Raw genomic sequence first — 15,722 nt, 5'->3', positions numbered from 1 at the left:
CACCGGGCGCCAGAGCCCTCCCCTGTAAGGGGTCTCTCTGCAGTGACTTTGGGAAGAGCGCACGGAAGAATGGCCCAGCCCGTGTATGTGCGGTCAGCTGCCCCATGGAATCCCAGGTGCTCAGAACACACAAAGCATCAGCCACGACGGCGTCAAAGAATAAGGCCCAGGCCCGCCCTCCGTCAGCTGCAGCTCCAGCAGGATCCCGGACGTGGTCCTACCAGTTCTGCTTCATCGGACGCCTGGCAGGCCTTTCCCATCTTCCCACTTCCCCCTCGGCACCAGCTCCGATCCCCCCGGCCCCTCCAAGAAACCCAAGTCCCCTCCACGGGGAGGGCGGTCCCGAGGTCTTGGCGCCCTGCACTTTTGCGGGGCCACCACGTCCCAGGGAGGGACAACCATGGTGGAGGCGCATCGCGCGGCACTTTCAGGGCCTCCTTGCCCGTGCCTGGCCCCCGACCCCAGTGACTCAAACGCAGGAGGCTGGTCAGGACATGGTGGCAAAATCACTCAGAACGGCCTCACGGCTCTACCACCAGCACCTTCTGGAGCAACCACCACCCGAGGACGTCAGTCCTGGGGAAACGGCCGGCCCCACCCTCCTCCTCCACTCTGCCCCGATGCTTCGGCAGTGAGTCACCGACGCATCACCGATGGGCGCCTGGCTGCACACCGGGTCGGCCAGCAGCGTGCGAGGCCGCCTGGCGCATGTTCCGCCCCCACGGCTGCTGCCCGCTGTTCCTCGCAGCCCTCGGCTGCCCCCGCGCCCACCGGAGGGACTCTGGCCCCCATACCGCCACTTTGACCTGGTTTACGGACGAGGGCTCATGATAATATTTGGATTAAAAAAAAAGAGGGTCTCATGGCTTTGACAAGTTTGAAAAGCACTGTTCAAGACAAAAGGCGCAAATCTAAGGATATGACTAGGTTACCGACTCCCGCCTGATGTAGAACACACGCCCTCTCTGCCTGGGAAGACTTGATTCCTCTCAGCGGTGACGTGCCCTCCAGTGTCTGCAGCAGCAGAAACCCTTCATAAACCTCTCCCAGGCATGCAGCTGGGGTCCAGCTCCAACGGACCAGACTCCCCACTTCCCTTGCCGCGCACACGGGGACAGCCACTACGGCCCCTCTCCTTCACTCCCTCCAGCTTAGGCCGCTTCCTCAAAAAGTGCTCCTTCTGATTCTTCATGTGTTAAGCAGCCGTGAGCCCCTGGACACAGCTCAGGTCCAGTTCCCTAAAAGGACAGACAAGGCAACAGAGAGGGCAGAAGGGACACCCCCCAGCAGCACAGCGCCCCCCTCCATCTAGCCAACAACAGGTGTCTGGCTGGGTGGTTCTGGTGATGAGCTTTTACCCCCAGACTTCTTCAGAGAATATTCAAAGCTACACAAAGGCTGAGAAAATAGTTCAAGGTACCATTATCACAAGTAAGAAAAGTAACAGTTATTCAATAATATCGAATATGTGGTTCATATTCAAAGCTGTACAATTACCCCAATACAACTTTTACAGATTTTTTTTGATCCTCGATCTAACCAAGGTTCGCTCATTATATTTGATGTTAACCCTCCTTAGTCTCCTTTTGGCCAAATGTTTTTGCAGAATGTCCCACATGTGGGGTTTCTTTGTTTCCTTATTGTTCGATTTAGTTGAACAAGTTGGCATGAACATCACATAGGTGTTATCAGGCACTCCTTGGCTGCATCACCTCGGGAGCCCATAGGTCAGGCTGCCCCCGTCCTGGGAAAGCTAGACTGGAGCTTTGGCTGAAATGCTGGCTGCCAGACTGTACCACTGGACCTTCGGGGCCAGGAGGTAACGTGTGAGGGGATCCTCTGGGAGCATGTGAAAACACCGTTCCATGATAACCTTCCACCAACTAGCCTTTGCATCCACTGATGAACTGACCTAGGGGTTACAAAATAGAGATTTTCCGAGTTTATCAGCTGACGTTCTATAAAAGAGCTTACCCTTTGTAAATCTCTGATGATTACTGTACACTCGTCAATCTTTTTTTTATTACGCAACATGTCAAAACATATTACTGGCATTACTTTTTTTTTTTAAGATTATTTATTCATGAGAGACAGAGAGGCAGAGGGAGAAGCAGGCTCCCCACAGAGCAGGGAGCCCAACGCAGGACTCGATCCCAGGACCCTGGGATCACGACCTGAGCCAAAGGCAGACGCCTAACCGACTGATCCACCCAGGCACCTCTGTCATTACTTTGTTCACATTGTTCCAATTTTGCCAGGGCAGTGAGACCCCCTTCAAACCGGCTTCTGGGTCCTTTGCTATGACCCCCGTCGTGTGAGTGCCCACCTCACTCTCCGGCAGGAGACATCCCAGGCTCGCCCTGGACGTGCCTTGCTCTCACATGGGGCCAGGCATTTTTTCTGGATCCTTTGGTGGGACTCATCCTCCCTCTTTAAGCAGATAAGCAACTTCACTTTCTCTCAACCTGGTGCTAGTCATATCCTCATCCTCCCTGCCCCCTTCCTCCTTTCCCTGTCATTCATCATTTGAATTAGTAGAGACAGCTCTGTGCTTAGTAGAAAGTGGGGAAAAGAAGGGGATAAGAGAAGCGGAGGAGAGACAAAGACCAACCCAGTAAATTGAAGGATTTTCTCAACCATGTACCACTCACAGAGGAGCTTCCTTTTTTACAGGTGGCCACATTAGTGGGCAACTCCATACCAAGGCTTGTCATTGTCTCATGATTCCTTTTCTAAAACTTCTATGATCACATAGCCTATCATTTTACTGTTTTATTTTATGCTTACACAAAATATATGCACAAGAACGATTACTACCTACCCCCCGGCACTCTTGTTCCCTTCTCTGGTTTTATTTGTCTCCATCAGCACTTACTACCTTCAAAATTCTATAAAATAGGATTTTTTAGGGCCGCCTGGGTGGCTCAGTAGGTTGAGCGTCTGCCTTCAGCTCAGGTCATGAGCCCAGGGTCCTGGGATCGAGTCCCAAGTTGGGCTCCCTGCTCAGCGGGAAGCCTGCTTCTCCCTCTCCCTCTCCCTCTGCCTGCCGCTCCCCCTGCTTATGCTCTCTCGCTCTAATAAATAAATAAAATCTTTAGGGTGCCTGGGTGGCTCAGTCGGTTAAGCGACTGCCTTCGGCTCAGGTCATGATCCCAGGGTCCTGGGATCGAGCCCCGCATCGGGCTCCCTGCTCGGCGGGGAGCCTGCTTCTCCCTCTCCCACTCCCCCTGCTTGTGTTCCCTCTCTCGCTGTCTCTCTCTGTCAAATAAATAAATAAAAATCTTAAAAAAAAATAAAAAAATAAAAAAATAAAAATAAATAAATAAAATCTTTAAAAAAATATACGATTTTTTAATTCTCCTTCTGCCCCCGACTAAGAGGTAAGTTCTGTGAATGACCGGCACTTTTTGCTCACTGCTCTGTTCACTTCTGTACTCACCGTGGAGTAATGGTACCCTACACCCAACACAGTGCCTGGAATACAGGAGATGTCCCCTAACTCTCTGTGAAGGAGAAAATGGCTTGCCCGGGACAAGAGGCCTAGAGGTGAGCGGCACCTCCTATGCCTCCGTTGGGCCTCTGCTTCAGTGTCACCCCCAGCAGTCAGCTATTCCCTTCCCCGTGTTCCCAGAGCCCGTCTTGCCCTTCCGGACCCTAACACTTGAACTATCACGTCAACACTGCTCCCAGGTCTGTCTCCCCTGAAAAGCTTCGAGCTCCTCTAAGACGAGGACAAGGTCAGACTTAACTTCGCGGCCCAGCACTTAGCACAGAAATCTGCTCCGCCCTCGAGCCCAGTGCCCCCGCCGCGCGCCCAGGCTGCCCGCTGGCCTCCTTCTCTCCAGGTGGCCTTCACCGTGAGCTGGGCTTCCGCCTCCAGCGGCTGAGACAGGCTCGGCCGCGGGCAGCTCACAATGGGCCCTTTGACTCCACAGGACTGGGCTCTTTCAGGAAAAGCCCGTTCCCTGCCACGGCACCTGTCACTGAGGCCAACGTCCCTACATCTTCGGGGCCACACAGAGCCAGCGTTCAGCAAAGAAACAAGAGCAGGGCCAGGAGGGCTGGCGGAGCCAGCCAGGCAGGGCGGTCGGACTTCTGGGAAGATGGAAGATGGGGTGGCAAGGTCAGGAGGGCCTTTTCATCAGCAGAGTCACTGACATTCAGACTCTGTGAATAGCCTGGGTAGAGGGTCGGAGGAGGACGGGGTTAAAATAAAAGAGCTCAAAGATGAGAACTTGTCAGAGCTTTGCCTCAGAGACGGCTTACTTGTTCTTTTCTTTCAACCTTCTTTTCACCTGACTCTGAGGTTGGACTCTCGGGGGGTATGGTCAGCCGCAGTCTGCAGACATTTGTCTAGGAGAGACGGAGAGGAGAAGCCAGTTAGGAACCCGCCTTTGCGGTAGAAATATGCTGGGTGAGCTTGTGCTTCCCAGAGCCTGTTTCCCCCACTGAGCAATGAGGTGATCGTACCAACCACACAGGGGATCCTGAGGATAAGACCAGCTTTTGCCTGGCCCAGATCAGGCACTCACCAACCTGCTGTTCCAAACAAGGACATTAACAAGTAATTTCACAGCAAACACCATTTTTTTTTTTTATTGGCTCAGGTTCCGTAACAGCATATACAGAATGATCGTAGCTCACATGCATAGGTCAAAATACACACCGTGGTGTCTGGGCTGCGAAGGTGCTTTCCCCGGGACTATCTGTTCAACCTTTCTCTAACAGACAGACACATGCATAAGCACAAAGTTTTTTAAAAAGTCCATACACTCATGGTCACAGCAGGACTATGCACAACACCAAAAGGTGGAAGCAACAGCAATGTCCGTCAATGGCTGAATGGATAAATAAAATGTGGTATCTACGTAGACTGGAATATTATCCGGCCTTAAAAGGGAAGGAAATTCTGACACATACTGCAACATGGATGAACCTTGAGGACATTATGGTTAGTGAAAGAAGCCAATCATACAAAGACAAATACCGTATGACTCCACTTATATGAGGGACCTAGAAGAGTCAAATGCATGCGGACAGAGAGCAGAATGGTAATTGCTAGGGGCTGAGGACACAGAGGAATGGAGAGTTATTATTTAACAGGTATGGAGTTTCAGTTTGAGAAGATAAAAACATTCTGGAGATGAATGGTGGTGATGTTTGCACAACAATGAGAATATAGTTAATGCCACATGATGTCTATTTCACCTAATGTCACAGCCTGGTCCTCCTGTGACTTCCCAGGGAGAAGTGATCGGGCCACTGGAAAAGGCCAAAGAGGGTCCCAGCAGCACGCAGAGTACCCAGCCCACAGCCATGTGGGCCTGACTCATGGGAGGGCTGCTTGTCCCTGTTATGGACTGCATTGTGTCCCCTGAAAATTCCTATGTTGGAGTCTTACCCCCCAGTACCTCAGAATGTGACTGTATTTGGAAACAGGCTCTTTACAGAGGTTATTAAGTTGAAATGAGGTCATTAGGGTGGGCCAAATCTCAAATGACTGATATCCTTATAAAAAGGGGAACCTGAAGACAGACACACATATAGGGAGACTACCATGTGAACACGCTAAAGAGAGAGGCCTGGAACGGATCACTGCCACACAGGCCTCAAAGGAACCAACCCTGTCAACACCTTGATTTCGGACTTCCAGCTCTAACACTATGGGATAATAGATGTCTGTTGTTTAAGCCACCTGGTCGGTGGTACTTCTTATAGCAGCTCTAGCAAATTAACGTACCGCCAGCCTTGTCTGCAGGGTCATGGGTCTGCGCGGGTCCACAGGGCGGCCTCTGAGCAAAACTACCCTGCAGCCTAGACACCCGGAATGGGATGGGATTGTGAAGACCTTTGAAGTCCAACCTGCCAGCCTAGGAAGGAACCCCCACACGCACCCATGTACCTGGCAGGTGGGCGCTGAGACTGAGGACAGCATTTTCCATGCGCAGGTAAGAGTGTCCATTTGGGACATGTGTTAGCACCTCCACATACACTGTCACCTCCCTTCGAGACATCCCATTTTGCTCCCGGGTACCTCCAGCTTCCTGATGATGAACTTACATGTTCCCTCAGAACTCCTACCTAAGGGACCCGGGGATTGCCTCAGGGACAGCAACAGATTTCCCTTTTCTCTACACTGGCCTCCTTACCTCTGAACCTCTTCTTCTCTGGACTTAAAAACCCCAGCTCTTTCAGCTAAATGACTTGGTCTCACAATCATTCTCCATCCTCACTCTCCTCTGCGCAAGCTTCATCCCCCAGGGACCCCAGGGCTCTCACTGTCCCTGATGTGGCCAACTTGCCACCGAAGCTTCAAAGCACACTGCTAGTCATGTTGGCCAAAGAAACCACATTCCAGCTAGGAGGTAGCGCTCTTAGCTGACGGCCAAGAGCACTGACGGGAATCCGAGTTCCTCCAGAGAAAGGCAAACCTCTGACTTGGGGCCACCTGGACTGGTCAAAACCAGCTGGCATGTGCACAAACATCAAAGTGTAACTCACACCAGGTAGGCAACCCAAGCCTGTGACGGTCAATAATTGTCTGTGATAGGCTGATCTAGTCCGTAGCAACATTTTGCAGAGAAGAGGAAGTGCTTTTCTCCTGCACCCCATTCCATACACACACGTGTGTACATATACACATAGGTGAATACAGGCACACACTTGCACAAGGGCACACACACACACACAGGTATCAATGCCTACTGGCCGTGTTGACTATGGGCAAGCTATTCAATCTCTTTGAATCTCAAGTGTAAATGCAGATTAAAGGAAGTCTGGCACATAGTAAGCCTCTATCGGTATGAGATACTTGCATTGTTACCCAGATGCGATCATCATCCTGTAAGCTCCAAAATGAAACAGGCCCACTTGGCTTTATGGTTCTGCTTTCCATGAGAAGGACCATTTGGTCAACGGATCTATTGTAAGTGATACCTTTTGGTATGGTGATTGGTCCCTAATGGCAGGAAATTTCAGAATAAACTAAAGACTGAAGAGGACACAAGGCCCAGATGGGACCCCACCGGTCCAATCACCCAAAAGTGCAATGTTCCCTTCCCCTGTTTGAGACAATTCTTGATCTGTCCACCCAGAACTCTGATATTCCTCCGCATACTTCCTGCAGCACTCCACACTGAGCCAAGGGTACCCTGGGGGATGACAAAACCCCAGGATAAATAGAATGTATTTCCCCTAAACCATCAGTTTTCCCTGGTGATAGATAATGAATGAACATAAAACGAACCTGTAAAATCACACATTTGACCTCAAAGCTATCCGGCAACTGCAGCAGGTTCTAAACACCCAGGCCCCTGTGTTAAATGTTTACTCTTATCCTTAGAGGTGCTTTAAGGCATGGGCTACTCTCACCAGTGCTGGCCCACTGACGGACTGACTGCAAAGACACAGTTTAAACCCATCTTGGAAGAGGATCAGACAGCTTCCTGATAAAATGGCCAAATGTGTTGTCATGTGAAAAAAAAAGAAAATTGCAGGAAAAAATGTGAGTAATAATCCCATTTTTGTTTTTTAAATGCACTCTAATAATCTGCATAGATTGATGGAAAAAATTGTCTTGAAGGAAACACAACCAACTGATGGTGGTGACGGTTATCTCTGTAAAGTGGGATTCCCACATTGTTTCCAACTGTTCCAAGTATGTGTAAGTTTTTTTCATTAAAAATAATAGCAGTAATAGCAATAATAAAGATTGAGAGAGAATGCATCCAAAAGAGAGAGACAGATCAAGCTTTCCTAGACCCATAGGACTGCCTCAGGAGCAGCAAAGAGAACCCAGAGGTCTAGAAAATATCCTGAATTCCTCAACAGAAGCACTAAGTAACCCTTGAAGGTACCCACTAGGTTGACCTGGTATAGTTTACCTCCTTTAATTCATCCACTTTCAGGAAACCTCCCCGTGGGAAAATTTTCCACTGAGTAAGATCAAGGCACAGTTGCTTATCTCTCTGAGCATTTTCTGATGCTGATCTCCATGGCTTCCTTAAACTCTAATACACAATACCCAGAGCAGCCCAGGCTGGGCAGTACCTGAGGAAGGTAGGGTACTTTATTCCCAGAGACTCCCACAGCAGCTGGCTCAGCCCTATGTTCTGAACAATGAGAAGAACTGAATCTTACCCTGAACATCACAGCTATTGGATTAGCTGTCCCTGCAAGCAAGGGTCCCTTCCACTGGATCAAAAGCAGGAAGGTGGACTCAGTGTATTTGATCATTAGGTTATGGAGCACCCACTAATAAAATACTTTTAAGGGCAATGAGGGTACCAAGATGAAAAAGAAACAGCCATGTTCCCAAGAGCTCAGCATCCAAAAACACACCTAAACAAGGCAAATAAGAACACTTAGTGTAACCAACACAGGGTAGCTTGGTGGTTAAGGCTTGGTGGAACTGCACTTCCTTATAAAGGAGTAGGAATATAAAAGGAACAACAGTCTTAACTGGAGGTGGGAGTTTATCAAAGGCTCCTAGAGATGACACTTGAGCTGGGTATAGAAAGACAAAAAGGACTTTGTGGTTCATTGAGATTTGGAGAATCCATCATCACAACAGCAAACAACTACCAGGCAAGGCATTTGCTCCAGGCTGTAGCCCAAGGCACAGATGTGAGAATGTTCTGAGAACATTAAGTGGGCCTACAGCCTACACTAGAGTGGGGAAGGAAAACAGACAGACAGGTAGAGGCCAAACTCTAACAAGCTACAAAGGCCTGATGGAGAAGCAAGGTCTCTAGTGGAAGACAATCAGGAGTCATTCACCTCTTTGGAGGAAGGGACTAACACTCAAATCTGAGTTCAGTGATTCAACAGCAATTCATCAGTACCTCCTATTATATTCCATGCATTACAACATGGATGGAAGGGGGGAAAATAGGGGAAGAGATCAAGCAAGCTTTGTGCTTTAATTGCTTTTGTTGCCCTTATAGGGCTTAGCATAGTACCAACACATAATAGGCGCTTGCTCAGTAAATTAAATGTCAGTATGAGTTTCTTTTTAGGTTGAACTAAAACACAGTAAGGCGAATATACCTGAAACTCCCCAGAGAGCCTTCTACTTTCTTCAAACCAACCCTCCCTGGGAGGGACATCAAGGGAGGGGCAGATAGTATTCAAGCCTCCTCCACAAGAAAATACACAACCAAGCCCTTGTCTGCAACTCAGGGCACCTGGGAGCTAGGCAGGTCCTCTGGGGCCTGTTTCTCACCGCCCCCACCCCATTGTGGAGGCAGAAGGCTGGGTCTCCAACTATGGGAGAAACTGGGGATCCACATACCATCATGCTCTTAGTTTTAGTACATGAGCTCACGCAAGAGAAAACTATCATCAAATTAAAAGGGGTGGAGAACATGACCCAGGGAGGGGGCAAGGGTTGCTCAGTTGACAAAGACGTATTTCCCTAAGGAAATTAGCCAAATGCATTTCCATTTCTCTAAGGCCTGGTCCACTTTGTGACTGTGGGTTCCTGCCCAGTTCCACCTAACAACAGGAGGTGTGGTTTCTGTGATGTGGCTCGGAGGACAGACACCACACTCTGCTCGGCACAAGCATAACATCTCTGGACTATGTGGGTCAGGCTGTGCGGAACAAGGCATGCCCCCCCTGGAGGTGGCCTCTTAGCCCTGCTGTGGCCCTGAACTTAAGGCCTGGTTATCTACATCAGAGTGAGGCAAACCTTTTCTGTGAAGGGCCAAATAGAAAATATTTAGGTTTTGCAGGCCACTGGGAAAGCCATTCTTATCTCAGAGGCATCCAAAGCAAGCCAAGAGGGCCAAATATGGCCCAGGGGGCAGGAGCTGATCTACATACTTGGACTCTTTGTAGGTGGTGTATGGTGTTCTCGAGCCCCTCTTCCCGTGTCAGGACAGACTCCAGACAAAATTCATAAATATAGAGACAGTGACCTCTCCTTCCTGCCCTCACTGGCTCACTTCTGTACCAGCACACAATGTGCCCAGGAATGCCAACATGCAGAGAGAAAATGCAGGTCAATGAATGCACACAAATACCAGCATGACCTGGAGTGTTAGGAACCCCCCCTCCCCACACCACCACCTTGACCTTTCACAAAGCCAGTGGGACCTTCCAGAGCACTGTCCCAGGAGTGTCTGTATTCCCAAGAAAGCTGTAGGAAGACAGCAATGACTAAAGAAGTAGTTCCCATTCTTGGCTGCACATTAGAATCACCTGGGGAGTTTCCTGAAAAACACCAGTGTTATTCTCTACTTTCAGAGGTTCACATTTAAACTGTCTGGGGTGGGGTCGGGGCATAGATATTTTAAGCTTCTCAGTGATTCTATGTATAACCAGGGTTGAGAACCACTGACTTAACCAAAGGAATGAAACTCCAACTTGTGCAACAGGATGAGACAACTGAACTATTTGGAGGCCTTCCCAGAACTGTCAAAGCCTTCACCTGGACCAGCACTCCCATCCATCTGTCACCTGCTTCCTGCCCAGGTGGGCCAGAGGTGATGGGCTGGCTTTATCCCAAGCTTCTCTTCCTCGTTTCCTGTTTGCCAATTCAGTGTGAAGTGTGGCCCCTTTAGGACCCCAGTGACACCCTCCTCTTTTCAAGCACCAATTATACCAGGCCTGGGGAGGGAGGGTCCCTAACCCCTCTCCTCAAGTAGTTAATCATAGATGATGCAAGCAATGACCGGGTGCACAGGCCTCTAGGAAAACACGGAAAAGGCGAGTTCAGACAGGCTCCCTGGAGGAAGTGACCCTTCCTCAAAGAAGCATGAAAGAGGCGGAGAACAGCATGGAAAGCCTGGGGAATGGCAAGTAATTTGGAATATCTGGACAAAGTGTGGGAGGGGGACAAGGCAGGCAAAGGCCAGATAGAAAGGCCTGGATGCTCAAGTATGGAATTTGTACTTGTTGCTGGTAGTACCAAGGGGGCTCCTGAAACAGGGTCATCTGCTGACTGGGTTTTGCATTTTAGAAAGGGCACTCTGGCCTTTAAGTACAAATAAGAGTCAGCAGTATTAACTGAAATTTAGGAAATAATCACTCACCTAAATCGAGACAGAGGGAAATACCCCTGTGTCCCTCTTCTGTGTGCTGGAGAACACTGGAACTGTTTTAGGCTGGAGGAGCCGGCCACAGGAAGCTCTAAGACCATGACGCAGGTAATGGCTGGAAGTATTTCAGATGGAAGCTTTTCAACATGGTCTCTGGTTAGTTAGCCCTGGATCCACAGCTCCTCGAGCACAACTAGACCATTTTTGAGGCTGACTGACTTGAAAGGCTTTTCCAAGCGATCAGAAGCTCGGGCATCTGGGTTTCTCGTTCGGGGATGGGCGCTCAGGACAGATGAACTGTGACGCAGACCACATATGCAGCCCTCTCGCAGGACACTGAAGACACAGAAGGGTCCAGAATCCCACTCCACACCCTCTGCAGAACCACAGGCTCGCCGTCTTGAGGAAATCAAGTTTCCTTAAGAGTCCCCAAGACTCGGGTCTGTTTGTCCTACTTCTGACACGGTAAGTTGGGTGAACCAAAGCCCGAAGGCTGGGACGTTTTTTCTGAGCCTGCAACTGTCACACTTTCGTGAGAGAAGCTTCTTGGCTAAGGCCTGAGGATGCCAGGGCTCCAAAACTTCGCAACTTGGCCTGTCAAGGGCCGCGTCCAGGGGGCCCTGGTGAGAAGCCAGCCTGTTTTCTGGGCGCAGTGGGCCACCTGCCCACCCGTTCCTGGTGGATGCCACTGCCAGCTTCCTTCCGCCAGACACCGAGGTCCCACAATGCCACGTCCCTTCCTCAGAGCCCACTGATACAGAAGTTATGCACACAGATACTTCTGTGAAAAGGAAGTAAATCTGACCCATTCACTGGCCAGCTAAGGAAAAGTCTTTGAGCCAATCAGACAGAAATGGGACCTAGAAGAGTGTGCATTAGCTAGGGAGTGAGGACTGGCAGGCCAATTGGGTTTTGACAGAGGAAGCCATTGCCAAATAGAAAGAAATACCAGCAAGAGCAGGGCAGGAGACAGTCCTATCCTGTGGCCTTTTGGGGTTTGCTTCTGTTTTGTTTTTCTTTTTATGAGCCACTGAGGGGCCATAACACCAGCAACACCAGCCAACAATCTCTTATTATCGAGACAGCGTGGTGCTGGAGGAAACCCCTGACAGATCTCGGTCTCTCACCGCCCCAGCTGAACAGCTTCACCAAAAGCATTTGGCTGCACCAAGCAACACGTGCCTTCCCCCTCAACACACACAACCTGGCCACACAGCTGACCTTTCATTTCAAAGGCTCATTTAGTGGGATTAACTTCATTTGCAAAATTCCCTTCAAAATCGTGAAGCAAGGTCAGTATTTTTATAAATGTTTTCCTTCATTCTCTAAGGGCATCATGTTGTCTGTGGTTATTCTCCAGCCAATCTATCTTCCTGCTGTTGCCATAGATAAAACTATTTTTAGTGCGCCACTGGTTTGAAGGTAGATTTTTTTTTTTTTAATTTCACAACCCCTGCTGCTTGGCATCCATAAATGCCCCTTTGCTTATCAGCTGATAGAAACTACTTTCCCACCAGCTTTTTTTTCCTTTGAGAGATGATTTCAGATAAGAAGGAAGTATAAATGGAGGTGGCAGCCATGGGACAGGGGATAACCAGTGACAGTCGGGTCTGGCTAGACCACCCTGGCTGGCTGACTCAGAAAACTCCCTGCTCAGTGTCAGCTGTCACCACCATTTCTAGCTGGCCTGAATATCTGGACCAACACAGCCTGGTTCTCCCGCAGCCCCTAATTTGGTAAGCTCTTTGGATAAAGCAGAAACACTATGTTGACAGCTAGCGTGTTCTTGTCCTAGACCATCACTTGTCCAACATCCAAGAGGAAAGACAGGATGACAGAGTTTATTGACAAACTACTTTCGACTTCAGGAACACTTTTCATGGTTACTTGGTCTACAATTTTATTTTCAAGACATCCCATTCTTGTTTTTTTAAAAAAAAAAATGTGTCTGCAAATTCAATATGCCATTATGATGCAGCATATGCCAAGACTTACATTACAATGAGTAATAGTTCCTCCTTTCGGTATCCCAATGTCGATCGCCCCACAAACTCCTATTCACCCTACAAGACTAAACTCAAATGTCTCCTGAAGAGGGAGGTCTTCCTCGGTTGCTTTGGGAAGAACCCTTCCTTTTAGCTTCACCCAACTTGGTTAACACTGTACCCCACTATAACAATAACCCTCGCTTTGTACGATGGTAGTCTGTGACAAGGGCTGCCTCCATGGGTAGAGTGGACCCCAATGCCTAGCCCTGTATCCTCCAGAAGGATAGCTATAAATGTTTAAAAAAAAAAAAAATCCATCAATGGATCACATCTTCCCACCATGCCCCACACATATACACCTAGAGAGGACCTGGGGCATTTGCAGATCGTGAGCAGAGGGAATCATAAAGGGAACCCCAGAACCTTTAGATATCTTCTTTCCTGAACAAATGTGCCAGCACCCATGTGCTAAGAGCCCTACGTGGTCTGACTCAGGTCCCTGACCCCCTCCAGCTCAAAGTACTTTGGTTGTCTTATTCAAACGGCAAAGCCTTCTCAACAGTCTGTCTGTCCACTGTGCCACTTACAACTAAAGAAATACCTGAAAGTAAACATTTGAGAAAAACAATCTTCAGAAAGGTTCTTTAGTGTGCTCGTCACATCTGCACCCACCCACTCTAGCTGCCCATCTCTGGAGGGGCACTTGACACTTTCATGCAATCTGGTCCCATGTATGACTCTGTCCAGGCTCAGGTCTGGCTTTTCAGTGACTTCATTCTTTCTCAATCACAACTGTGTTCCAACTGTGCAGGATTTCCATAGAAAAAAGGCAAATGCCTATCTTGGAGTAAGGCTTGGAAACCCACTTGCAAAGCTAATAACTGGACAACCAGGGTTCTGTCAACCCTACAGTTCTGGTGTACGCACATGCACACGTAGACACACACCCCCGCACCCACCCCCCCGCAGAATCCACCACTTGGCCCACACCCAAGAATAACACAATGCCTTTCTTCTAGAGCTAAAGAAAGCACAGAAGGTGACCGCTAGTCACTTGTCTGAGGTATGGAAACGCAAATAGGCATGTGTACAAGACTAGAAGTCGGGAGTGCCAAAGGGGGTCCTGACTTGGTCTTAGGCATCTGTTTAGCTAAAACTTGGGAAACATGATTAGAGAAGTCTCAACCACAGAAAAGAGACACCAAGTGATAAATTCCATGAATACTATGAGGAATGGATGAACTAAACAGCCACAAGGCCAGTGCCTGGCAGTGCACTCTGAGGCGCTGATCTTGGAAGAGATACAGAACCGGACAGATGCAACCTGCATGTGCCGAGCATCTTTCATAGAGCATCTGGAGAGGGGAGGAAAAATGCAACCGAGGTGACAGAGAAACAGAGCGCTTCTAAAGGGCAGCCTCCCTGGAGATGGTGCCCAGGGCTCCCCTTGCTGCCACGGTGCTGGTATTGAAATCCGAATGAAGAAAGTGGTTTGCAGAAACCCAAGTCCCACACCACCGGGCTCCGGGGGGAACCAGCTGCTGATCTCTCCTGTAAAGTGAAGCCTACACCTTGGCTAAGCTCACTCCAGAATCGGTTATTCTTTTTTTTTTTTTTTAAGATTGTATTTATTTGACAGAGAGAAACACAGTGAGAGAGGGAACACAAGCAGGGGAAGTAGGAGAGGGAGAAGCAGGCTTCCCACGGAGCAGGGAGCCCGATGCGGGGCTCGATCCCAGGACGCTGGGATCATGACCTGAGCCGAAGGCAGACGCTTAACGACTGAGCCACCCAGGCGCCCTGAGAATCGGTGTTATTCTATCACCAGTGGGGACAAGTGACCTTTTCTTTTAACCGCTCAAAAGAGGCAAGTTGGGGTGTTAAAGACATTCATTCCCTTTGAGTCTCAAGTAGGGACACTGCAGGAATCTTTTCCTCTTGCTTTTTAAACTCGTGCCACCAATAAACGTGGCCTGCCAGAGGGCGCAGGAAGGAGAGGAAAATGCTGGGAATTCCAGAAAGTCCCCTAAGCCCTACGAGCCGGGGGCTGGACGTCGAGAGAAGGATCACGGCCGGAGCTGGGACACGACGGGACAGTTGAGTCCGGGGGTGGGGGGGAGGTCGAGGCCGGGGGACCGGCTCCCGCGCGTCCCCAAAGCCAGACCCCGCTACGGCCAGGCGGCCGGGACCGGGAAGCGGGACGACGGCGACTCCGCCCCCGGCTACTCACCCTCCTGCTGGGCGCCCCGGACGCCCTGGCGCCGCCGCCCGAGAGCAGAGTGACGGTGGACGTGGAGCGCAGCATCCCGCAGCGGCGGCCGGCGGCTGGCCGCGCTGCTCCCCGCCGAATAAGCGCGAGGCGCCCGCCCTGCGTGGGGGCGGTGCGGGCCAGTGGGGCTGCGGCGAGGCGGGCGTCGAGGGGGCGGCGCGGGCGGGTAGGCTCCGGGGCGGTGGCGGGGCGGGCACGGAGCGGCGGGGCGGGGCCGGGGGCGGGGCCGGGGGGGCCGGGGGCGGGGCCCCAGCGCGCTCGCCCGACCCGTCCGACCGCATTTTCTCCCCAGGGCGCAGACCCGGCCCGGGTGGCGCGCCGTCTCCTGCCCGCGGCGCAGCGCCCGCCCAGGGTGCCTCGCGGGGCGGGCGGGAGCCCTGGACGCCCGGGCTCTCTCTCCTGCCTGCGGTGTCAGGGTCCACC

The 15,722-nt window shown here is 50.5% G+C and overlaps 1 protein-coding gene across 1 annotated transcript in view; it reads right to left on the bottom strand.

Annotated features, from left to right (window-relative positions):
• Positions 1-15,425, bottom strand: part of MYZAP (myocardial zonula adherens protein) — a 51,562-nt gene extending 36,137 nt beyond the window's left edge. Inside the window, exons 1-2 of the mRNA XM_081831150.1 lie at positions 15,261-15,425; positions 4,267-4,353 (exon numbers count right to left, since the gene is read on the bottom strand). Coding sequence (XP_081687276.1) covers positions 4,267-4,353; positions 15,261-15,335 — 162 coding nt within the window. The 5' untranslated portion in view covers positions 15,336-15,425. The remainder of the gene's footprint in view (positions 1-4,266; positions 4,354-15,260) is intronic.
• Positions 15,426-15,722: the final 297 nt, after the last annotated feature.

Source organism: Leptonychotes weddellii, chromosome 9, assembly GCF_054177405.1.
Source record: "Leptonychotes weddellii isolate Sample4059 chromosome 9, ASM5417740v2, whole genome shotgun sequence".
NCBI lineage: Eukaryota > Metazoa > Chordata > Mammalia > Carnivora > Phocidae > Leptonychotes > Leptonychotes weddellii.
Note: the sequence above shows the minus strand (reverse complement) of the source record. Positions and strands in the feature narration are given on the sequence as shown.